Source organism: Caenorhabditis elegans, chromosome II (genome assembly GCF_000002985.6).
Source record: "Caenorhabditis elegans chromosome II".
NCBI classification, from domain to species: Eukaryota; Metazoa; Nematoda; class Chromadorea; order Rhabditida; family Rhabditidae; genus Caenorhabditis; species Caenorhabditis elegans.
Window position 1 is genome coordinate 13,924,785 of NC_003280.10, and position 23,705 is coordinate 13,948,489.

Genomic DNA, 23,705 nt, shown 5'->3' on the forward strand with positions numbered 1-23,705 from the left:
AATGGTTTAGTGTAGGGCTCCCAGATTAGTAAGACGCGAAATGCGGGCCTCACGCCGCTGTGTGTGGAAGCGGCCGACACGTTTAGGGTTCCGCAGCTTGGCGTGAAACGACTAGCTTGGTGTGTGCGCAACGTAGTGCGTAAGCTTTGGAAGCGGCCGACAAGTTCGGGGTTCGGCGGTGACCTCATGGAAGTCCTAGTTTAATGTTTGAAAGTTTTTGAAAAAATGGCCTTTTTTGGAGGAAAATTCGAATTCAAACTAGAGTTTTCTTCCTCTCCCGCCGAAAAAATCAAAAATCAGTGTCATTTTCATTTTCATTTTCCCTAATTGCCGTAAAATCCAAAACCGCAACACTTTTATGTCGGAGAAGGCGTGCTTTGTTCCCCGGGCTTAGGAAGTTTAGCGGCGTCGTCTATGATCCTTTTATCGCCTCCGGAACAAATTGATACCGATTCCTAAAGTGTATCCAATCATTTGATCTTCATTATTCTTTTTCCTGGTTCAAAATGATGGTGAGGATAGGGCTGGTGGTGATGCTGATGTTTGGGAAAGGTGAGTGGATATTAATAATCAATGTAAAATGGTGATTATCTTTGTCGATAAATTCGGAAAATCAGCAAATTGCGGACTTGCCGGTTTGCCGGAAATTGTCAATTTCGGCAATTTGCTGGTTTTCCGATTTGCCGGAAATTTAAATTCTGGCAATTTGCCGATAATTTTCTCCAATAAAGTTATACGCATTTGCACCAAAATAAGGTGTTGGGTCTCGACACGATAAGCCTTTGAAAAGTACTGTAATTTCAATTTTTAGATTTTTCGTAGTTTTTGCATGCATGCGTTTTTGCTTTTCCATTTCATTTGTTGATAAATTTGTTTGCAGCAACGAAAGTTTGAAATTACAGTAATATTTAAAAACGCAAACCTTTTTGTATTTAACAAAAATTTAGAATGTCGAGACCGGGCACCGTACTCCGGCCACAAAAATCGCAAAATTCTGCGTCTGAGTAATATCTTTCTAAAAAACTTTCAATTTGCCTGAAAGCTTCTAAATTTTTTTTAAAGTTTTAGAGGGTGGTTGGGTCAAAACTGTAATATTTCAGAAGCTTCATAAAAATTCCAGTGACTTTTGAAATATCTTTCTTTTTTTGTTGATATTTTTCGAAATTTTCACTTCTAGGAATGGAAGAGTCTCAACTTTTTTTTGTTGGTAATTTCCGATTTCTCGTAGAAAAAACCTGCCTATAAGGCCGCCTGGTAGGCACGCACGCAGGCATCCAAAATGTGATATAATTTTTCAATGATCTTCCGCACTGCAACTTTTTCCTCACGAGGGACGAGGAAAAGTGGTTTCTAAGCCATGGCCGAGGGGCCGACAAGTTTCAGCGGCCATTTATCTTGCTTTGTTTTCCGCCTGTTTTCCTTCGTTTTTCACAGTTTTTTCCCGTTTTTTCTTATTAAAACTGATAAATAAATATTTTTTGCAGATGCTAAGACAATTTCCAAGTAAAAAAATTATGTATTCAGTGGGCAAGCAGCGGTGAAAGTGGGCATTGTAATATGATGGATTACGGGAATACAAAACCTAAACTTTTTCTGAAACATGATACATATGATGCTTAGATGCTGAAATTACCTGATTTTCATAACGAGACCGCTGAAAAAGTTTTGAGGTTTTCAAAATTCAACTTTTTGTGCGAAAATCTCGACTTTTTCACCAAAAAAGTTGAATTTTGGAAACCTCAAAACTTTTTCAGCGGTCTCGTTATGAAAATCAGGTAGTCTCAGCATTTAAGCAGCATATGTATCATATTTCAGAAAAAGTTTAGGTTTTGTATTCCCGTAATCCATCATATTACAATGCCCACTTTCACCGCTGCTTGCCCACTGAATACATAATTTTTTTACTTGGAAATTGTCTTAGCATCTGCAAAAAATATTTATTTATCAGTTTTAATAAGAAAAAACGGGAAAAAACGATGAAAAACGAAAGAAAACAGGCGGAAAACAAAGCAAGATAAATGGCCGCTGAAACTTGTCGGCCCCTCGGCCATGGCCTAGAAACCACTTTCCCTCGTCCCTCGTGAGGAAAAAGTTGCAGTGTTCCGAACTATGTGGCGCTTCAAAATCCCCCTCAATTTTCATGTGTAGTTTGATGAATTAAAACTCAATAAAATAAGTAATTCCACGCGCGGACTCCTCGCGATCAAAATGAAATGCGCAGCATCCCCAACTGATTTATCGACGGATAGCGTCGCTCCGTTTATGTACACAGTCATAAAAGCGGTGGGGTCGTAAATGTTTAATAGTGGCAGACAGATTGATGGCGATGAACCTCGAGAAATACGGATCTTACAGAAATTCATGGAGCATTAAACTTGGAGAAAAAATTGAATGTGACCCTCACTGCTAAGGATATCAAAGCTTCTCCTTACTATAAGGATAAGGTACTCTCCCTGCCAATTTCCAAAGAGTCTGGAGCAGAACTTTGGCAGCACTGGACGGATCAAGCATTTTCAGGGCTCATATCAGCAATTGCTACTAGGAGGTGAGGGGTTTCTGGTTTTCTGATCTCTAGTAAGCTCCGTAATTTTCAGGTTAAAATTAGTGGAGAAATATGACAAGAAAAAGCATGAAAAGTGCTCTTCAAAAGCTCATGATATCACTAGTCATGCAAAATGTCTCGTTGATTTGGAGAGTGATGGATTGAAAAATCGATTGCTTAAGAGAAAAAAGTACTTTGATAAAAGTAAGTTACTCGGTTACTCGGGAGAAAGCTCAGAAATAGCGTCCAATTTCAGAGACCCGCAGCTCAATTGAAAAAACGCCGCAAAAAACAGTAATGAAGCCAGATAAATTGAAGAAGCTTAGAAGTATGGAAGCCTATGAAGCTTCTAAAAATCCTAAGAACAATAGAAAGTTAATAGGAAAAGCGGTGAAAGCTAGAAATTGGGTAGGATCATTCAAGACGTTGCGAGCAAAGCGATCGGTCAAAAATGCAAACAGCTACACATTGAAGTCAGACTATGACAAGTAAGTCTGCCTACCTCATGCCTACCTACTGCCAAAAATTCATACGACCCTTTTGCTCAATTTTGTGACATGCGTGTGGTTCTATATATATATGTATATCCCATTTTCCATTTTGCAAGTCTTAGAAAATTTCTCGACGAGCTTCCTAAGATTCCAACTCAAAAATTCTAGATCCCCATTTGCAACTATCACCAAACATCTCAAGAATACAGTCAAAGCCTTGAAGCACAAGGACAAGCTATCCAAATGGCAGGAGATAGTTGAGCGTATACAGAGAAAGAGCATTGATTGGAAGAACCGAAAAGAAGCAGAGAATATACAGCGGAAGAGGTTGAGAGTGTTTCAAGAAGCCAAGAGAGTCAGAGCAGATGAGAGCATCGGACGTTCGGGTATGAAGAGGAAGAAGCAGGACAATGGATTTATGAAGGTCAGTTTATTTTAGTATGGGAGTACTTAGACCATTGAAATTATCACTCTAATTATAAATTTTTTATGAGGGGAGAATTTTACTCTACCCTACCCTTTTTATAATTCAGTACAACCAGACGGCCTCTGTTAATCTCTTGTTCTACTTAGTGTTTAGTTATAGTTCTACCACAGTGACAAAAACTCTGACAATCCAAAAATAATTTCAGACTTTATCCAACCCTGAACTGGAGAAGTTGATCGACGACGAAGACGTCAAGGACCTCTACTATCAAAAAGTCTCTAATATGGCAGACGACGAAAAACTCATGATGGTACCAATTGACATTATTAGACAGGCTACCAAAATTGGATTGGAGCTCAGCGGTCATAACACCACAGATTTTGATGAGAAGTCTGTCAAAATGATTAGCCCTCGGTTTATGAGTGTTTTACCTGAAGACAAGAAGGAGAAGAATGATACGGTAGGTGGATGTTCAGGAGATGTGATTTTGAATCTTACAGATCATTGCAGATTGAACTACTCTCACCTTCTCTATTCTCCTTGCACAACTCGGGAACCGGACTTGAAAAGAAGACTTCATTTAGCTCAATTCTCGGAGCTCTCACTACTGACACCGACACCCAGAACTTTTTAGATCTACTGGTAGAAGCCACTGGAGTAGCTGAGGCCGTGGAAGACGCTGAGCACAAATTAATAGATGCTCAGAGAAAGAAAGATGATGCGATGGGAAGAGGTCCTGATGGTCAACCACTTTATTTTACGAAAGAGAATATCACAGAAAGATTTCCATCAGAAGCGAGGAAGATAGAGTTAATGGAGAAGTTGGATAAAACCTATTCAATTGAACAACTGAAAGATATGAATCAAACCGGGTATACTGTATTGACACCGAAGCAAATGCAACTGATGTACGGAAAACAGTCTCCGTTCAAGAATCCAAAGTTATTGAGGACTTATAAGAATATGACGAGGGCAGAGATTCATAGATCGATTCACAGTACGATTAAGGATGTGGCAGATGAAAAGTTGAAGTTTGAGGTGAGACTTGCTACCTTACTTACTTAGAATACTTACAATTAGTAGAGTAGATTGATCTGGACATTCGGGTTTTGTGTGATTAGTATCTGAGATCTGACCAACTTTACTTATTAACAGCATAGCTCTATAATAAGTCATGGGACTCCAAAACTGTCAGGCCAAACGAGTAGCCTACGTTAGCAAAATTTGGCCGATTAAAGGTAGAGTGCCGAAAAAAAAAGTTATGGCCGCTCAAAGTTTTTGGAAAAAATGGCCTATTTATAGCTAAAATCTCAAATTTTGGCAACTTCTCGGTGCTGCAGCGGTTGGAACTTAATTTTTATTTGATTGTCATCCTTTACTGCATGTTTTGGCATTTTATTACGTGTTATTTTGTTGGCTGAGATGCTTTTTTGGTCGATGCGGGCACAAACTTGTATCATCATTTTTTCCAACCGCTGCGACACCGAGAAGTTGCCAAAATTTGAAATTTTAGCTAAAAATTGGCCATTTTTACAAAACTTTGAGCGGCCATAACTTTTTTTTGAAAAATTTTCAGAGCGTCTCATTACGAAATTTGATAGTTTTGGACCATTTTGGGTCTAAAAAGCAAAGTCTCAAATTTCGGTACTCCACCTTTAAACAAGAACTCCTACTGTAGTTCTGGCCACTTTCGTAAAAAATCAAAAATTTCCAGGTCCGCCAAAAAGACATAATCCTTTCCCCAGTCGTCAATACTGCTCTCATCAATGCTCCAGAAGTAGCATCGCAGGCACTCATCCTCTCTCCCGCCGTCTTTGTACCCCTGATCAACTCCCCCGCAATATTTGGATCCGTCATTCTGTCCCCCTGGCTATTTGTCCCCCTTATAGCATCGCCTCGAATCTTGAGTCCAGTCATTCTAGACCCATTTATGTTTGTCCCTATCATCCTCTCACCTGTTGTTCTGGACCCAGTTGTGCTATCGCCGGGGGTGTTCAATCCATTCATCCTGTCACCTTTGGTCCTATGCCCTTTTATTTTATCACCTCAAGTCATGACCCCGCTGATTCTTTCCCCTTTTGCACTGACACCCCTCATCCTGACACCTCTCGCATTATCCCCTATAGTTCTTTCACCATTTGTGTTGTCACCTCAAGTACTGTCACCACAGTACATATCAGGTCTGTTCCTCTCTCCATATGCTCTATCCCCGGCGATCGAGTCGAAGGGAGCCATGTTTACGGTATTTGCGTCTCCAAGTTGGTTGAGTTAGTAATAATTAATAATGATTTTGTTTTTATTTTCAAACAAAAATTGTTATTCAGCAATAAAGAAAATGCGGAAAGGGAAAATGACAAAGAGATATGTGGAAAGAGAGATTTTTTGATAGGAAGTTAAAAAAAGTTAAAAAAGCAGAGAGGAGAGCGCAACGAGAATTGCTAACACTGAAAGCGATTGACAATTGCTCGTGGAGATGGCCGAATTGCATCGATCGCCAAGGCAACTGCATACCCGAATGCGTTGAGAGTCGGCGTGTTCGTGGCTGAATAGGTCGGACGCTGACATGTCCCTGGAAATGGATTTGATTAACCTAGGCCAAGTGTCGAAAGCTCCAAAAAAAAAACAAACCTGCAAATATCATATCTATCGAACATGCTGAGCGTATGATTATTTAAGCCTCTTCTAGCTATCGTCAGTGCGCAGCCACGCATGTAGAGACGGTGTCCTGTTGGTTGACCTGGAAACTCAGAATTTGATTCAGAGTTGATACACGGCCCTCTTGTTTTATTAATGTAAGAGCTTGCCAAACTAGGCCATTTTGAGTCGATCACGGCTGGGGTAGATTTACTGCGCGTTGCGTGTCGCGTCACGACTTTTCCACGTGTTTTCCGATAGGCAATTGTCATTGGAGCGCAAAAAATACCATGAAGAATTTGAAACCCGTGTAGATAGCCATTGAAAAGACCACTTTTTAGACAGATGTTACAAGGGCTTCTAGCCTTCCTGATTGCATTTTTCGTGCTCCATTGGCAATAAACTACCGGACAACGCGTGGAAGAGTTGTGTACTCCACACGGACAAAACCATTTATTTTGACAATAAAAACCGAGCTGCGACGCGTCAAAAAAACATATTTAATTTCTAGTAAGTCTGCAATAAGCGTTGAACATGTTTTTTTGTCAATATGGAAATTGATATCTTGTAAAAACCGGAAATTCGCATATCCTCGATAAATTCACACTACTAGATTTATGCTAGAGATGAAGTTGGAATTTTGACACGTGGCCGCCAGTAGAGAACGTTCGACCATCAATTTCTAATTCAACAAATTAATACTTACCCATGACCACCAAATTCTGCTGAATTGTGAGGCATATGGTACGACACGGAACTGTGTGCATATTCGTCACATCCATTTCTCCATCACACTGTGAACTAAAATTGCGCGGTCGATTGAAGTACCTGGAATAAAGAACATTAATTTTTTCCAGAACAGGAAATTCGAACAAAATGTCTGTGCAGCGTTATACTTCATTAAGCAACTCCTTCAAAACCTCACCTATCAAGTCCGTTACTCATGAAACCCTCGTACATCTGCGACATACAGCTAAAGCATCGATTTGGACTATGATTGGCATGCCGGTATCCGACTGCCGACGAGCATATTGTTGATATCAATGAACTGATAATAACCATTCGAAGGAATTGGGGACGGGTGATGAAAGACGATTGGAAGATGGTCGAGAACGTCATCGCTCGGATCATTCATTGCATTTGGCAGATGTATGGAAAATCTGAAAAAAATTGTATAATTTGTAATGGCTTAAAAAGGTTTTATGTTTAGGTGAAAATTTGAGTCAATAAATAAAAAATACATAAAAAAGTCTGAGTAAGTTATGCAAGCAAAACTTAGGTACATTTTTTAAATCTTGGCCTAAGCCTAAGCCTAAACCACAACCTAAGCCTGGGCCAAAGTCTAAGCCTAAGCCTAATCGCTTTGATCGACCAACGGGAACCCTTTGGAAAATAAAAAAAACGCTGTAAACCCAAGCCTAAATAGCCTGAACATAATCCCAAACCTAAGCCCAAACCTAAGCACAAGCCTAAACCTAAGCACACGCCTAAGCCCAAACCTAAGCCTAAGTCTAAGCCTTAGCCTAAGCCTAAGCCTAAGCCTAAGCCTAAGCCTAAAAACATGATTATTAAAATTTCCCCGAGGCAATAGAACATGAATACTCCCCGTAATAAATTGAATGAGTGATATCTCTCCGAACTCATCATCATCATATTTATTTATCTGTGTCTATTTTTCTTCGTGTTGAGACAAGCCAGAAACACGAGTCATCATAACCGATCGAGTGACAACATACACATGCACACAGATGCTCGGAGCATAAAGCAGAGAGGGAGTGAGCAGAAAACTGATATTTTGAAATAAAGTAGTAGGGGTAGGGGAACAAAGTGGGTGGAGCCCCCTAGGATGCTCAGATTTCAGATTTATTTGAAAATTGAGGAGCAAGAGGTAGCGGCGGAGCCCAATTATAAATCGAGCAAGGGTTCAGAATGGGAGGATAATAATTTTTCAAAAAAGGGGTACGGTGGGTTTATTATGTAGGGTGTCTGAAAATTTACTGGTTTTTATGGCCGACAAAACTCGGTGGCCTAGTTTTTCTCGGTTTTGTGGCCTAGTTTTGTGGCCTAAAAATGAGTTACAGCTAAAATTCTATGGCCTCAGTTTTGATTTTTATGGCCCACTTCATAGGCCTAAAAATATGTGGCCGACAAAAATCAGTGTCCTAGTTTTTTATCTGTGGCGGCCGCCGAAATTTATAGGAACCTATTTTTTTAACTTATTTTGCGACAAACAAAATATGTGGCCGCAAAAAATTCATGACCTAGTTTTTCATTTTGGCCTAAGTATGCACTTTTCATGGCCCAGTTTACAAGCCTAAAAAATAAAAATTGGCCGACAAAAATCAGTGGCCTAGTTTTCCCCGTATAAAAGCATTCAAAAATGAATGACCTAGATTTTACCCTACTCGTGACCAACAAAAATAAGTGGCCTAAAAATTAGTGGCTTGAAAACCAGTGGCCTGAAAAATCAGACGCATAGTTTTTCCCAGCAAATCTAAAAATCCAAAAACATAATTGGAGCAGAAAAAATTTCCAGAAAAAAACCAACAAAAAAAAATTTTCACTACTTTTATTTTCCATATCTTTCTCTCGGCATCTCTGTGTCTCTCCCCAATCTTTCTCTCACCACCCGTCATACTCAAACCATGGGTGCGCACAAAGGCGTCTAATTAGGGCCCCCTGGAAAAGCATCAGAAAATGGAAGAAAAAGTGGGGAGAAGAAAAAGGCGTGAAAATGCTCGTGTAATCCGAGAATCAAGGAGAGAAGAAGTAGCACACAAATAGGAGCAAGATGAGCAAAAAAGAAACGGCACGGGTGGAGAAGACAGGGAGGACAGCAAAATGCTAATTCCCATCAAAGTGTCCTTTGCCTCATTTATGACACTCGGTGTGAGCTTTCGGTAATTGGAAGTGATGGAAGGGCAAAAGAAACCTTTTATCGTATACATGCTATGTATAAAACATGTTGCGTAAGATGGGGGTACCCACGTGGTGTCAGAGTGTCTCTCATTTCGGTTTGATCTACGCAGATCTACAAAAAATGCGGGAGAAGAGACGCAGAGTTCTCAACTGATTTCTCAAGATTAAATCACTTTTTTTTTTGGGCGAACAATTCCCGCATTTTTTGTAGATCAAACCGTAATGGGACCACGTGGGTACCTCTAGGAGAGCCTAGTGAGCATTTCAATGTCCACAAATGCATGGGCCGACATCTACCGGGTTCCGCACAGCACTCTTGTCATGTAAATGCTAGGTTGAATACAGACCCGGTAGACGTCGGACCATGCAAAACGACTCATAATTTTCAGAATCGGATATATGAAAACACACACACACACAAAAAATATTTGTAAAAAAGATATTCGAGATCTTCGAGGGTTAAGGACAAATGAAATTCGACACGTTTCACAGGTGATTCCTATCATCAGCTGTGCCAGCTTATCATGGTAAAAAAGTCAAGCCTGAGGTCTTTAATTCTCAGGAAAATTTTAAAAAATTTTAAAGCTTCAGAAATGCTCTGCAAATGCTTGGAATATGAAGACATTTAACATTTAGTCTTTGATCAAAAACTTTTTTTGAAAGAAGCCTGCTTTTCGAGCCCGGTGACTAATCTGTATGCGAATTTTTGCATGGGCTGTTCAGGCTGCAAAAGTTTTAGTTAGAAAAGAGCTTACTCCGAGTTTAACCGATACCCTAAGACTAAGACTATCTCAAAACCTAGACCAAGTCTTAAGCCTCTCAATAGGTGTGAGCCTGAGCTTGAGCCTAAGCCTAAACCTGAATGCGAGCCTGAGTTTGAACCTAAGCCTACACCTAAGCCTGAACCTGAGCCTAAGCCCAAGCTTAAGCCTAAGCCTAAGCCTAAGTCTAAGCCTAAGCCTAAGCCGAAGCCTTAACCTAAGCTAATCATAAGCCTAATTCCGAAATCATGCCGTTAACCAAAATACCAATGAAATCCATGCTTAGGATACATATTCCCCAACAATAATAAAATTAATAATAGCAGTATGTAGTAAATAATAATAATCATATTAGGTTCCCCCCATTCCCTCAGCAATTTAAAGCGTGTATAGAAAATGGAGAGAAGAGACCGAGTTTTCCGGGAGAAGGAGAAGAAGAAGCTGAAAGGCATTGAAATTATAACGATGAATTTGGCGTGTGTACATATTTACTCTAGACATACTACATTTTTATTGAAAAAATACACACACACAACAAAAACTACAATAAGTTCTGGGATTTCAGAAGAGGGGAAAAATGGAAAAAGTATATAATATGGGGGTACGTTGAAAAGTGTGTATAAATCAGAGGGATATAAATCAAAATTGTCAGTGCAGCAACTAATTAGTGTACTTTTGAAGTTGGGGAGCACAAAAATGAATGAATTGAGGCAAAAAGTAGCAGCAAAAAAAAAATAGCAGAGCTCTCATGGAAATGGAAAGTTTTGGTGGCGGGATTTCCGGTGACTTCCGCTTATCAAATATCTCTCAATGCTTGACACAAATGCATTTTAGACTGGGCGACAAGGTTTAAGCTTGAAATTAGGCATAGGTTTAGGCTTAGGCTTAGGCGCTGGCTTGGCGCAGGCTTAGATTTAGGCTTAGGCTTAGGCTTAGGTCGAGGCTTAGGGTTAGGCTTAGGCTAAGCCATAGGTTTAGGCTTATGCGTAGGCCATGGCTTATGCTTAGACCTAGGCCTTAGTCTTAGGCTTAAGATTAGGCTCAGACTTAGATTCAGGCTTAGGCGTAAGTTTTGGTTTAGGCTTAAGTGTAGGCATTGGCTTAGGCTTAGGCTCAGGTTTAGGCTAAGGCAGCCTGCCCGCGCATCGTCCAGGCGCCGTCCATTTTCAGAAAATCGCCAAAAACTGCAGTTTTCTTTCTTTAGGAAATTACTAAAAATTCATAAAAATAAAATTTTAACGGCTTGAAGCCAAAAATAAAACAAAGGAGAAAAACCTCCGATAAACATTTTTTTCCCACGCAAACACACTCACTCTCAACCCGACCAAAATCAGAAACATTTGCTTCCTGATTCTTGCAATTCGAAACCGGAAAGAGCCCGTCGTGTCGTGCTCTTTTTTCCTCCGCGCTTTAAAATTGCGTTGCCCTCTCTTTCAATTAAGTGTAAATGACAGCAGAAAAAAATGCGGCAAAAAAAAACGCAGAAAAATGACACCTACAAAGCAAATTCCCTGTGTTGATTGACCACCATCAACAACCGTCGTACCTAATTAAAGTTTTATTTTTGAGGTCGCCTTGCTCTTGCCGAGCACACACACACACACACACTTTGACATCTGGAGCATAAAAAGGGAGCTTCAACCGATTAGGAGCTAATATTATAGTGGTGGTAGAGGAGGAGAGCACGAAAAAAAAGTGAGAAAGAAGAGGAGACATGAAATTGCTGGTGGTTGTCACAAACAAGACTACATCTGGAGGAAAAATGAAGAAGAAAACACACTTAATTTGTAACTTCTGTCAGTTGCCTTGGTGATATGAGAATTTGGTCCCAGGACGGAGTGTTGTAGTAGTATATCAATTTTTGGGAAGTTACATAGCTTAAATTACCAGCTGTTGGGTTTTAAAAATACGGTTTTGAAGGTATTTTATTTCTAGTCAAAACCGTTCAGAGTACGGGGAAAATTGGAAGATGGAGAAAAATGCATAAAACTACACATGAGAAATATCTAATTGGCACCTTACTTTTCAGTAATCTTCTGATTTGAGGTTTTAGTATTAAAATTTGTAGGTCGATCTTGATCTCAAGAAACTGCTTACACTACCAAGATAGTATTATCATCTCTAAATAGATTTTTCTGTGTCATCTGGGTGATTTGAAAACTTATTGAGCAGGCCTTGGTTTCAGCCTAGAACATCCAGGAGGGTCCGTAGGCTTTATTGTCTATTGTGTAATTTCTAAAGTTTAAAGATATTTGTCTGGGACATGGAAGCACTTAAAAAGATATATTACTCACCAAAAATAATCTGACATGTGAAAAGTTTAAATTTGTTCATCAAAAGTTGTTGACTTCAAGCGAAAATGCTCACATGAGTTGAGGGCTTACTATTAGTCATAGTTTTTATTGAATATTATAATTACTTGTCATCAGATAATCAAAAGGTCTTGGGTCTTTAGGGAAAGATGATAGTAACTGACAAAATACGTCATAAAAATGTGAATACTTTGTTGGTCCCCAATTGGCTTAAGTGATATTATGGCGGGTTGGATAGTGTAAGCAATTGGCAGTTTTTGAGAAAGTTCAAATTTACTTTTTTCACAGAAATTTTGAGATTTTTCGCCGAAACATTTTCTGAAAAAAATGTGTTTTTTTTCATTTTTAAATTCCAGAAAATTTGTATTTCCCGCCAAAAATCCAAGACTACCTACAGTACCCCTACAGAAACCCTACAGTACTTCGGCCATAACCGTCCACTCACAAAATCTCAGTAAACCTTCAAAAAACAAAAAACTCATTTTTTCTAAAACTACCGTAACCTTACAGTACTCCTACAGTACTACTTGCCATTACGTAGGAGGCAGGCGAGTAGGCATGGAACGCCTACAAACTTTAATACCAAAACCACAAATCAGAAGATCGCTGAAAAGTAAGGTGACAATTAGATATCCGCCTTGTGTAGTTTAGTTTTATGCATTTTTCATCTTCCAAGTTTCCATTCGTATACACAACCATTAATCATTGGGTTTCCATAAGCACCTCCTCTTACTAGTTCTTTCAAATTGGCAGGTGGAGAAGCAGCTCCGAGAGCCCCCACCCCCCCCTGGTGAGCAGCTCATCTGTCAAGGAGCACGCCAAAATTTTCGAGAGGGAGTTTTGAGAAAAATTCAAGGAGATAATTGATGAGAATGCTATTTATTTTATTAAAACTAGCCAATGGTGAAACCCAAAAAATAAAAATTGAAAAAATTGGTTGGAAAAGAAATCTGGGAGACTTTCTAAATTGTTTTAGGGTTGGAAATGTTTGAAAACTTTGGGCAAATTTTTGCCGAGCGTTCAAGTTTTTGCGGAACTTCCGCCGAACTTTTTCATATTTAAGAACGTCTAAAAAGTCTCCCCAAATCTAAAACCCCCAAATTATATACATTTCAAAAAATACATCAATTTTTCAACAGAGATTCAATATTCTTAGTGAAGCTCGACAGATCGCCCCAATTCGGTTGGCCATGGTGTTGGGCTTGAGACTTGCGGCGGCTGCTGCTCACCTGAAAAATCAATAATTTTAATTAAAAAAGTTGAAAGGATCAAGTGCGCTCTACTGAACTTTCTTATGCGCTACAAGGAAATCATAATTTTTAAAAAGTTCAGTAGAGCGCGTTTGCTTTTAAAATAGAGAAAAAGGTTCAGTAGAGCACACTAGCATTACCTATGATCGACGATACTGTTCGGGGGATTAGGATATGATACAAACTCGCTGAAATATTGGAAAATCAATAATTAAGGAGAACAAAAAATCGATAATTGCCGGCATGTGGGAAAACTTGGGCTTTCATGTGAACGCCGGTGAGACGCGTGGGCCGACCTTTGAGGCGCCTCACGTCGCCACTCGTGTTGCCGGCCGCACGTACAGTGCGGCGCGGAACCCCGAAAGTGTCGGCCGCTGACAAATAACTACCTTTCGCGTCAAGTTGCGCACATACCAAGCTGAGGAACGCCGGCCGGCGTAGGCGCCGACACCGCGCCGCGCCGCTCTCACATGGAAGCCCTATGAAAAATCAATATTTGCCCTATAAAAAATCTATATTTCAAAAATTAATAATCGATATTTCGCAGTATTTGTGAACAAACTGTGAATAGATTATTCTATATTCTCACCGATTTCCTCTTCTTCTCATCCTTTTTCTTCCTCTCCTCATCCTCCTCCTCCCTCTTCTCCTCATCTCTTCTACTGCCACGTCGACTTGAAGCCCTCGACGGAGCCACGCTATGCTTGGTGGCAGGCCGATGATGATCCGGGGTTGCACCTGTAATCAGTCTATCATTAAATCCCTGAAGCTGTAAAGCTCACTTCTCCGATGTTCATGCTCATCTTCCTCCTCGGAGTCCTCGATCTCACTAGGCAGTTCGATCTCCGCAGTTTCCGCCAGGGTTTCTATGGATCCGTGAAGATCTAGATTTTTCTGCACCAGCTTCTTCTTTTTTTTCTTCTTCTTTTCTAGAACAACTGGCTCATTCAGCGGAATCGAGATCTCGTCGCCTAGCTCAATGTGTTCAGTTTTCCGAGGCTGAACCGTTTGTGAGCGCTTCTTCTTCTTCTTTTTCAGCTTAACCTCCTTTTGAATTGGCTGATGCTGTCCACCATAAGCAGCAGGGGTAAAATGGGAGCTAGATGCTACATAATTCTGAAGATCGGAATTCGAAATCGGTTAAATTGAAAATGACCTACCTGCCCATCCTTAATCTTATTGATGTCCTTGACAAGGGTCCCGCTCGTAGTGTAAAGCTTCTTAGCGCCATTAATGAGCCCGATTCTCTCGGTTATCACGTCGAGCAGCACATCGACGGAGGGAACTCGGTGGGTGTTCACGACCATCTGGAAATATGCGTTTAGTGTTTTTCCTTCTATAGAAAACTGTCACCAGAGAGTAATCCTTACCTGGATCCCTTGAAAAAACACATCCGCATTCCGATAGACATGAATCTTCTTTACACCAGCCGCATTCCCATTGCCCACCATTGTCGGCACCACGGGTACGTGATCCGAAGATCGACTACGGAATGTTTTAGGTTTGGACATGGAGTGAAATAAAAATTGTATACAAAAAAGTATAAAAAGGGAAGGAGGGATGCAGCATGTGAAGGGAGTCCCTAACGACATGGTCTCTATGCAACCGGAGGAGTCGGCAGTGCACAATGGGATTTTTGAGAGATATTGGGAGGAGGGAGAGGGAGGAGGATGCACATGTGTGACAAAAGGAACATCAACATCACTTGCATGTTTCTTTAAAAGTGTAGCAATGCTGTATTAAGATTGTAAGGATACTGTATTAGTACTGTAGCGATGATATTGTAGTAGTACTGTAGGGGTGCTGTAGGGGTACTGTAGTTTTGGAAAAACAGTACTAATACAGTGCCCCTACAGTACTGTTACAATATTGCTACATGATACTGTAGTAGTACTGTAGGGGTACTGTATTAGTACTGCAGTGGTACCGTACTAGTACTGTAGATGTACTGAAGTTTTGGAAAAACAGCACTAATACAGTACCCCATACAGCACTGATACAATATTGCTACAGGATACTGTATTCGGATTGTAGGGATACTGTAGTAGCACTGTAGGGGTACTGTATTAGTACTGCAGCGGTACCGTACTAGTACTGTAGGTGTACTGAAGTTTTGGAAAAACAGCACTAATACAGTACCCCATACAGCACTGATACAATATTGCTACAGGATACTGTATTAGGATTGTAGGGATACTGTAGTAGCACTGTAGGGGTACTGTATTAGTACTGCAGCGGTACCGTACTAGTACTGTAGGTGTACTGAAGTTTTGGAAAAACAGCACTAATACAGTACCCCATACAGCACTGATACAATATTGCTACAGGATACTGTATTCGGATTGTAGGGATACTGTATTAGTACTGTAGGGGTACTGTATTAGTACTGTAGTGGTACCGTACTAATACAGTAGGTGTACTGAAGTTTTGGAAAAACAGTACTAATACAGTGCCCCTACAGTACTGTTACAATATTGCTACATGATACTGTAGTAGTACTGTAGGGGTACTGTATTAGTACTGCAGTGGTACCGTACTAGTACTGTAGGTGTACTGAAGTTTTGGAAAAACAGCACTAATACAGTACCCCATACAGCACTGATACAATATTGCTACAGGATACTGTATTAGGATTGTAGGGATACTGTAGTAGCACTGTAGGGGTACTGTATTAGTACTGCAGCGGTACCGTACTAGTACTGTAGGTGTACTGAAGTTTTGGAAAAACAGCACTAATACAGTACCCCATACAGCACTGATACAATATTGCTACAGGATACTGTATTCGGATTGTAGGGATACTGTATTAGTACTGTAGGGGTACTGTATTAGTACTGTAGTGGTACCGTACTAATACAGTAGGTGTACTGAAGTTTTGGAAAAACAGTACTAATACAGTGCCCCTACAGTACTGTTACAATATTGCTACATGATACTGTAGTAGTACTGTAGGGGTACTGTATTAGTACTGCAGTGGTACCGTACTAGTACTGTAGGTGTACTGAAGTTTTGGAAAAACAGCACTAATACAGTACCCCATACAGCACTGATACAATATTGCTACAGGATACTGTATTAGGATTGTAGGGATACTGTAGTAGCACTGTAGGGGTACTGTATTAGTACTGCAGCGGTACCGTACTAGTACTGTAGGTGTACTGAAGTTTTGGAAAAACAGCACTAATACAGTACCCCATACAGCACTGATACAATATTGCTACAGGATACTGTATTCGGATTGTAGGGATACTGTATTAGTACTGTAGGGGTACTGTATTAGTACTGTAGTGGTACCGTACTAATACAGTAGGTGTACTGAAGTTTTGGAAAAACAGCACTAATACAGTACCCCATACAACACTGATACCTACAGATACTGTATTCGGATTGTAGGGATACTGTATTAGTACTGTAGGAATACGGTATTTAGATTGTAGGGACACTGTATAAGTACTGTAGCAGTATTGTTGTAGTTTGTATTGTAGGGATACTATATTAGTACTGTAGCGATGATATAGCAATGATGTAGTAGTACTGTAGGGATATTGTTATAGCACTGTAGGGACACTGTATCAGTACTGTAGTGATACTTTGTTAGTACTGTAGGGGTACTGTATTAGGATTGTAGGGATACTGTAGGATTCTTTTAGTTTTGGAAAATGAGATTAAATCAGAAAATAGAGCAAATTATTTATTGAAAGGTAACCCGTAGTTATTTTAATACTGTAAAACATTATTAAACCAATAGTGAAACGTTTCAGCTTGAGGTCTTCAGTAATCGAGATGACTGCCACTTCTGAAAAACCACACTAAAATTTCCAGCGGCACTACTAAAAATCCCTTACCATTTTCACAATTTGAGTCGGCAGTTGTTGTTCTACACCATTTATCAAATATTTCCCGTTTGCAATTTGAGAATTCAGATTGTTGTGAGCATCGACAATTGGCTTCTGCTTCGTCGAGCTGAATATTGCCAAGACGGTAGCAAAGAGGGTTAGGAAGATGAGAAGATGTTTCATTGTGATTGTGATATTGGAGCTAGTCTACTCATTATATACATGTTTCAAAGGAATATCAAAACATTCTTATCTAATTTTAAGTGGGCTTTGAAAAACAATGGTCAATCGGCCGGAAATGCAGTCTTTGACTGATAACACCGAGTTCGTATTGGCAAATAATGTGTGTGGGCTTGTGATCTTCAAAATTTAAAATATTTGCACTCAAAAACAATTTTTGAATAGATAAAATCAAGTGTCATCTTCTGTATTTTTAAATTGCTCAAAATGATTCAATCAATTCTTAGTCTAAAAATATGAATTTTAATGATACGGGTTCTTTGACATTTCTAATCCACTTTTTGAATTGTTAACAAATATTCATCCGTTGTCCTATACGGAACACTTAGAGCAGAATCCTCATAGAAGACATACTGTTGTTTATTTTGTCCCCTTGGGGACTGGGCCGAGCCCGGCAGTAGTGAGAACAGATACTACACTTTGATCTTAGCTAATAAGCCGAAGAAGCGATACTGAATGGAGGAGAGGGTTGGGGTAGCGGAGAGCGGTGTACCGACATGAAATGGGTGCGCGTGGAGCATACAAGTACGCGTAAGACATGGTGCATTTACTCTGCAAATCGCAGAGTGCGGCATTCAGCAGATTGAACTGAAAAGAGTGTCCTTCAGAATTTACTTGTATGTGTATTTTTTGAAACGTCTGTTCTAAGGTGTAAAAAATTAATTCAGCAAATGTAAATTCAATTAATAAACATTTATTACTGCACATGAAAAAATAATAAAAATTGAACATAACACCCGGGTATTTCAATAATACTGATATGGAATTAAAATTATCGCCAAGGACCATCTAACTGGAGGGAGACTGCTATTTCTGAAATTCAAACTTTAATATTTTTGCCAAATTCACTAAAAGAACTTCTTACCATAATCATAAATATTCAATACGTTTCATTTCAGCACTAGAATAGTCTCAGCGGAGTCGAATTATAATATGCTTCATTAATATTATGTTGTATTTTTCAGGACGCGAGGTTTTTTATGAGACTTCACAATTTTTTTTTGATTCGATCGGGAGAATTGGGTAACGGCAAAGGGAACGCCGACAAGCGCCAGGAAAATTAGATAACTTTTCATTGTAAAAGTTGAATGTTTAGGCTTGGCTAGTCGATTTTTATAGTGAGGAAGTGGCATGTTATTGACGTTATATTTTTCCACATTTGACCCATTTTGAGCATTCCCAGACTGTTTATAGTACATTATTTAATTTTGTTTCCGGTTTAGATTCACTATTTAGGCAGGCACAAAACAAGTAAACTCAAAATGATATCCTACCTTTTCCTTCTCACATTTATTACCGGCTCCATTGTTCAATTCAGTCAAGCAGGACAGCAACAGATAGAAGATTGAACTGAAAATATTGCCCTTCAGAATTTACTTGTATGTGTATGTTTTGACATGTCTGTTCTAAACTGTAAAAATTGATTTAAGACATACATATAATTCAATTAATATATTTATTACTGCACATGAAAATTAATAAAAATTGAACATAACACCCGTGTATTTCAATAATACTGATATGGAATATTAACTATCGTCCATCGTCCATCACGGATCATCAAACCGGGAATTCTGCCATTTCTGAAATTAAAACTTCAATATTTTTGCCAATTTCACGGAAGGCGCTTACCATATAATAACTTATTAATAACTCATCAATTGAGAACAAAAATAGTTGTGAGCGTCAAGTTGCTCAGTAGAGGTTGAAATAATATGCTTTATTGATATTATGCTGTATTATTCCGTGCTCGAGGGGTTTTATACATGTTTCAGGAGCAAACCATTTTTTAACTATGTTGTTTTATGAAAACAATAGTAAATTGACCGGAAACACTGTCTTTGTTCAGTCTGACTGATAAGATTGAGTTCGACTTGACAAGTAATGTGTGCTACTCAATTTGAAAGGATCAATAATTAAGAAAAAAAAATTTAAAGCAAATTAAAAAACTGAATTTTTATGAAATAGCAGGTTGCGAAAATAAAAACTAAAAAAAAAAAAACTTGCATACACTGGTGCTCCATGCGAGTCTGTTTTTTGTCTGAGCACAGCTCCCTATCGCCCCTGCCACCCAGTCCTATCAGTACGCTTCTTCGGCTTATTAGCTAAAATCAAAGTGTAGTATTATCGTATTAACCTCTACGGTATACACTCGCCTGAGTGTAATAAAGGTTATATGATTTTTGGAACCTAGGGAAGACTCGGGGCTTGCTCCGACTTCCCAAGGGTCGTCCTGGCGTTGCACTGCTGCCGGGCTCGGCCCAGTCTCCGAGGGGACAAAATTAAGGATAGTTGCATAATAAAACTAATGGACAAACGTTTTTTAAAAATTATTGTTGAGTGTTCGCGCTTTGTTTTTTTTTATTTGTAATAATTATTATAATAACAAGTTAAAAAAAAAGAGTTAACTAATGACCGGACATCCGATTTTTCATCCACCGGAGCCAATTGAATTCAAAAAGAAAAATGGCATTTCTCGGTTTTTAGGCCTAAAGTTGATACAATATAAATCTACTTTTTAAGAGAAAATATCGAATATTTAATGAATTTTAAATTTTTTCTTCAAAAAATGTTATGAAATACTGGTTGTTTTCCTTATCATAATTTCATTTTCGAAACTCTTTGTCAACCAAACAACCTATAAAAGATGCTCATGTAACTATCATTTTTCATTCCTCTTGTCAAACTATATCAGCCGTCATGTCTTCCCCTCAAGATTGTTATTTCACAATCTCTTTTGCAACCGACCAGAACAACAACTCGACAATGTGAACATGCGGCTCGCCATGCCGTTGTATGGAACGACGAGCACAATCAGAAGATCGGAACATTTCTGCTCGCCCAGCTCAAGAAGCTGATACTCAACAATGGGATCAATTCATTAAGGATATGAGAAATTTGAATAGTAAACATTAATATTTTGCCATTTTGTTGTACATTTTAATTTGTGAATAAATGTTGGAATTTTTTGTTATTTTTTAACCAAAAAGCACTTTTTTCTCTCAAAAGCGTCAATTAGGAAAGCCGATAATTTTCAAAAATTTATGGTCCATCAATAAATAATTTTTGTAATAAAAAAATTTGTCTAAAAAGTTTATCTACTAATTAAAAAAATACAAAAGAAAGTATGTTTTCAAGCATTTATCCACATATCAAAATGTACAGCAAAAGGACATAATGAAGTTTCCAAAATCCTTAATAATTTGTCCCCATTGGTAGTTGTCGGCTTCCTGAGCAATCTGAAAAGAAAGATTCCGAGCAGTGGGGGACGGCGAAGCCGTTTCTTAAGCAAGGAGCGAATTCGGGGAATTCCGTCTTTCCGGATTTTCGGCAAACGGCGAGTTCGGCAATTTATCGGCCACACCTTCCGACCGAATGCTCGCGCCAATACAACGGCATGATGAACGGCATGTTCCAAAGCAGATTGTCGAGTTGTTGTTCCGATCGATAGCTGAAGAGATTGTGAAATTTATTTGGGAAGACATGACGGTTTGAATAGTTGATAAAATTGACTACAAGAATGCAACATGATAGTCAGAGGAGCATGTTTTATAGGTTACGTTGTTGGCGAAAAGTTTCGAAATTAAAGGTAAGATAACAAAACAACTTAATATTTCATAACATTATTTGATAGAAAATATAAGATAGTGGCTTTGAATATTTTTAGACTCTGTATATTTTTAAAATCAGATTTAAAAAATTTTAAATTTGTACATTCACATCTAGATTACATTATGATCAGGGGGTGGGTGTACTGGATTTTTTATTTGATTGGGCTTAGAAACCTTTTTTTTTTTGGAATTTCTATTTCGCTCCCCATTAATTGAAAACACTTTTCGCAATCTTGGACGAAAAATATGTGACTTATGTCTGCGATGAGCAAAAATTTCAAAAATTTGTTGGTGATGTGTGCATCGTGCGGCCACAAATTAATAATATCATGTAGCTAATGACAATCTGTATATATTTAAAAACAAGTTGTCAGTCTGCGAAAGTTACGCTGAACCCAAACTGCTTCGAATTTTCTTTTGCCAGTTCTTGTTCTTTTCAACTGTGATTTCAATCTTGCTAAATTTCGGAAATTTCAAGTATTCGTTGAATAATTGTGATATTTTTACAAAAGGTGGGGAGAAGGTGGCAAAAAGGTGGACGGAAGGTGAGAAGACCTCAAAAGGTGGGAGAAAGGAGGCACTAATTGCCGAGTATTAGCTAAGATCAAAGTGTATTATCAAAATATTAAAATTGTCACCTCAAATTTGAATCCAGCCAAACCCGCGAAAAATTCCCTCTCAATTTCGGATGCCGAAATTTGGCTCGAATCGAGAGATGAAAAATTCGGGAGATGCTGGAATCAAAAAGGACTCCGCCTACTTTCATTCAGATTTCCGCCGGACACCGCAAAAATGAAAAGGGTGGGTAATATCTGGCGGCCGACAACCCACGGGTTCCGTGCCTCGTTATGAATTAAATAAATTAGCCACGCCCTTCAAAAACACACCAACTGAAAGGGCGTGGCTAATTTACTTCATTCATAACGAGGCACGGAACCCGTGGGTTGTCGGCCGCCAGATATTACCCACCCTTTTCATTTTTGCGGTGTCCGGCGGAAATCTGAATGAAAGTAGGCGTCATAACGAGGCACGGAACCCGGGGCGTGGCTAATTTACTTCATTCATAACGAGGCACGGAACCCGTAGGATGTCGGCCGCCAGATATTACCCACCCTTTTCATTTTTGCGGTCATTTTTGCCCTTTTTGATTCCAGCATCTCCCGAATTTCTCATCCCTCGATTCGAGCCAATTTTCGGCATCCGAAATTGAGAGGGAATTTTTCGCGGGTTTGGCTGGATTCAAATTTGAGGTGACAGTTTTAATATTTTGATAATACACTTTGATCTTAGCTAATACTCGGCAATTAGTGCCTCCTTTCTCCCACCTTTTGAGGTCTTCTCACCTTCCGTCCACCTTTTTGCCACCTTCTCCCCACCTTTTGTAAAAATATCACAATTATTCAACGAATACTTGAAATTCAGTCGCGTTTGCCACCTTTCTCCCACCTATTGTGGTCTAAAACAGCAGCGGCAGCGTTGTGGTGACACCAAAACTGGCACCATTTGCCACCATTTGTTGCCTTTTGTAGCACTTTGTCACCGTTCATTATGCGCAAAGATACTGCTGACACGTTCTCGGATGTTACCATGGCACGGATAACTCTTCGAATTAATTTTTTTGAACAATTTTTTTCTTTTAACGTTTTTAAATCTATTTTTTAACGTTTTCTGATCGATTTTTTTAGGAAAAAAGTTGGTAGTCTGAGAGTTTTGTTGGGTAAATCGTTATTAATCTTTTCTTTTCGTTACAAGTAACCATTTTGCACTAACAATTATTTTCTATTTTTATTTCCATTTTATAGGTAAAACGAGATAGCCGACGGCTCCACCTGAGCTGGTTGCTCACCGGATCTTGAAAGGTAAGGGTTTACAAATTCTACTTAATAAATAATTATATTCTTATTCATGTTTTTGCAGATTTCGAAAATCGACGGGAGAATGCCACGAAAAACAGGAAAATTTGTGCTATGTGGCCGCAAACTATGGAAAAATACGAATTTTTAATTATTTAAACTGTTTTAATGATGTATATGATGTTTCATAAAATAAATTTAAATTGTATAACCTAATTGCAGTTTTTTTTAAATTATTTTCAGAGTGAAAACAAACAAAAATAATAGCATCGTTGTCACCTATTGTCACCAATCTGCCACCTTTTTGCCGCCTTTCCCTATCCATTTTTCGCCTTTCTACATTTTGGTGGTAGAAAGGTGGCAAAAGGGTGGGAGAAAGAAGACACGAAATGCCGAGATAAGCCGAAGAAGCGATACTGAATAGAGGAGGTGGCAGGAGTAGTGCGGAGCGGTGTACCGACAAATCAGGGGTTTAGTAGATAAACTTTTTAGACAAATTTTTTTATTACAAACTTTATTTATTGATGGACCATAAATTTTTGAAAATTATCGGCTTCCCTAATTGACACTTTTGAGAGAAAAAAGTGCTTTTTGGTTAAAAAATAACAAAAAATTCCAACATTTATTCACAAATTAAAATGTACAACAAAATGGCAAAATATTAATGTTTACTATTCAAATTTCTCATATCCTTAATGAATTGATCCCATTGTTGAGTATCAGCTTCTTGAGCTGGGCGAGCAGAAATGTTCCGATCTTCTGATTGTGCTCGTCGTTCCATACAACGGCATGGCGAGCCGCATGTTCACATTGTCGAGTTGTTGTTCTG

General features: G+C 39.0%; 3 protein-coding genes and 9 non-coding genes across 12 annotated transcripts; 6 read left to right on the top strand and 6 right to left on the bottom strand.

Annotated features, from left to right (window-relative positions):
• The first annotated feature begins 424 nt into the window (after positions 1-424).
• On the top strand, positions 425-5,812 carry mltn-5 (MLt-TeN (mlt-10) related). The gene is made up of 8 exons (NM_001027221.2): positions 425-552; positions 2,356-2,545; positions 2,595-2,746; positions 2,799-3,030; positions 3,202-3,457; positions 3,666-3,920; positions 3,971-4,498; positions 5,175-5,812. Exons 1-8 carry the CDS (start codon positions 507-509, stop codon positions 5,730-5,732), a joined length of 2,217 nt encoding a protein of 738 aa, NP_001022392.1. The 5' UTR covers positions 425-506; the 3' UTR covers positions 5,733-5,812.
• hot-3 (Homolog of Odr-2 (Two)) lies at positions 5,743-7,260 on the bottom strand. The gene is made up of 4 exons (NM_171050.3): positions 7,020-7,260; positions 6,801-6,922; positions 6,089-6,197; positions 5,743-6,029 (listed from the first exon to the last, which is right to left on the bottom strand). The coding sequence occupies exons 1-4, from the start codon at positions 7,211-7,213 to the stop codon at positions 5,864-5,866; spliced, it is 591 nt and encodes a 196-aa protein (NP_741057.1). The 5' UTR covers positions 7,214-7,260; the 3' UTR covers positions 5,743-5,863.
• Positions 7,261-7,511: 251 nt separating this feature from the next.
• On the bottom strand, positions 7,512-7,652 carry W02B8.10. The gene has a single exon (NR_051861.1). It is a non-coding gene; the product is annotated as an Unclassified non-coding RNA W02B8.10 (non-coding RNA).
• Positions 7,539-7,652, top strand: W02B8.7. The gene has a single exon (NR_051862.1). It is a non-coding gene; the product is annotated as an Unclassified non-coding RNA W02B8.7 (non-coding RNA).
• Positions 7,653-7,705: 53 nt separating this feature from the next.
• W02B8.8 lies at positions 7,706-7,836 on the top strand. The gene has a single exon (NR_051863.1). It is a non-coding gene; the product is annotated as an Unclassified non-coding RNA W02B8.8 (non-coding RNA).
• A 2,851-nt stretch (positions 7,837-10,687) lies between these two features.
• W07G1.16 lies at positions 10,688-10,886 on the top strand. The gene has a single exon (NR_051864.1). It is a non-coding gene; the product is annotated as an Unclassified non-coding RNA W07G1.16 (non-coding RNA).
• W07G1.14 lies at positions 10,688-10,886 on the bottom strand. The gene has a single exon (NR_051865.1). It is a non-coding gene; the product is annotated as an Unclassified non-coding RNA W07G1.14 (non-coding RNA).
• A 2,324-nt stretch (positions 10,887-13,210) lies between these two features.
• W07G1.1 (Doublecortin domain-containing protein) lies at positions 13,211-14,847 on the bottom strand (the record flags this gene model as incomplete). The annotated part of the gene is made up of 5 exons (NM_064516.2): positions 13,211-13,315; positions 13,926-14,074; positions 14,119-14,452; positions 14,497-14,643; positions 14,707-14,847. The coding sequence occupies 5 exons, from the start codon at positions 14,845-14,847 to the stop codon at positions 13,211-13,213; spliced, it is 876 nt and encodes a 291-aa protein (NP_496917.2).
• A 2,867-nt stretch (positions 14,848-17,714) lies between these two features.
• W07G1.24 lies at positions 17,715-17,863 on the bottom strand. The gene has a single exon (NR_131425.1). It is a non-coding gene; the product is annotated as a small nuclear RNA W07G1.24 (small nuclear RNA).
• A 1,635-nt stretch (positions 17,864-19,498) lies between these two features.
• W07G1.19 lies at positions 19,499-19,692 on the top strand. The gene has a single exon (NR_051866.1). It is a non-coding gene; the product is annotated as an Unclassified non-coding RNA W07G1.19 (non-coding RNA).
• Positions 19,693-20,540: 848 nt separating this feature from the next.
• Positions 20,541-20,863, bottom strand: W07G1.25. The gene has a single exon (NR_147818.1). It is a non-coding gene; the product is annotated as an Unclassified non-coding RNA W07G1.25 (non-coding RNA).
• A 1,298-nt stretch (positions 20,864-22,161) lies between these two features.
• W07G1.23 lies at positions 22,162-22,295 on the top strand. Its single transcript, NR_101769.1, has one exon. It is a non-coding gene; the product is annotated as a small nucleolar RNA W07G1.23 (small nucleolar RNA).
• The last annotated feature ends 1,410 nt before the right edge of the window (positions 22,296-23,705 follow it).

What these genes read in the sequence shown, in the direction of transcription:
- mltn-5 (NM_001027221.2), top strand. Translation starts at nt 507, where the DNA reads ATGATGGTGAGGATAGGGCTGGTGGTGATGCTGATGTTTGGGAAAG. An exon ending in GATGCTGATGTTTGGGAAAG is followed by an intron (nt 553 to 2,355) that starts GTGAGTGGATAT and finishes CGGATCTTACAG; the next exon opens with AAATTCATGGAGCATTAAAC. An exon ending in AAAAAAGTACTTTGATAAAA is followed by an intron (nt 2,747 to 2,798) that starts GTAAGTTACTCG and finishes GTCCAATTTCAG; the next exon opens with AGACCCGCAGCTCAATTGAA.
- hot-3 (NM_171050.3), bottom strand. Translation starts at nt 7,213, where the DNA reads ATGACGTTCTCGACCATCTTCCAATCGTCTTTCATCACCCGTCCCCAA. An exon ending in GCAGAATTTGGTGGTCATGG is followed by an intron (nt 6,198 to 6,800) that starts GTAAGTATTAAT and finishes CTGAGTTTCCAG; the next exon opens with GTCAACCAACAGGACACCGT. An exon ending in GATAGATATGATATTTGCAG is followed by an intron (nt 6,030 to 6,088) that starts GTTTGTTTTTTT and finishes ATCCATTTCCAG; the next exon opens with GGACATGTCAGCGTCCGACC.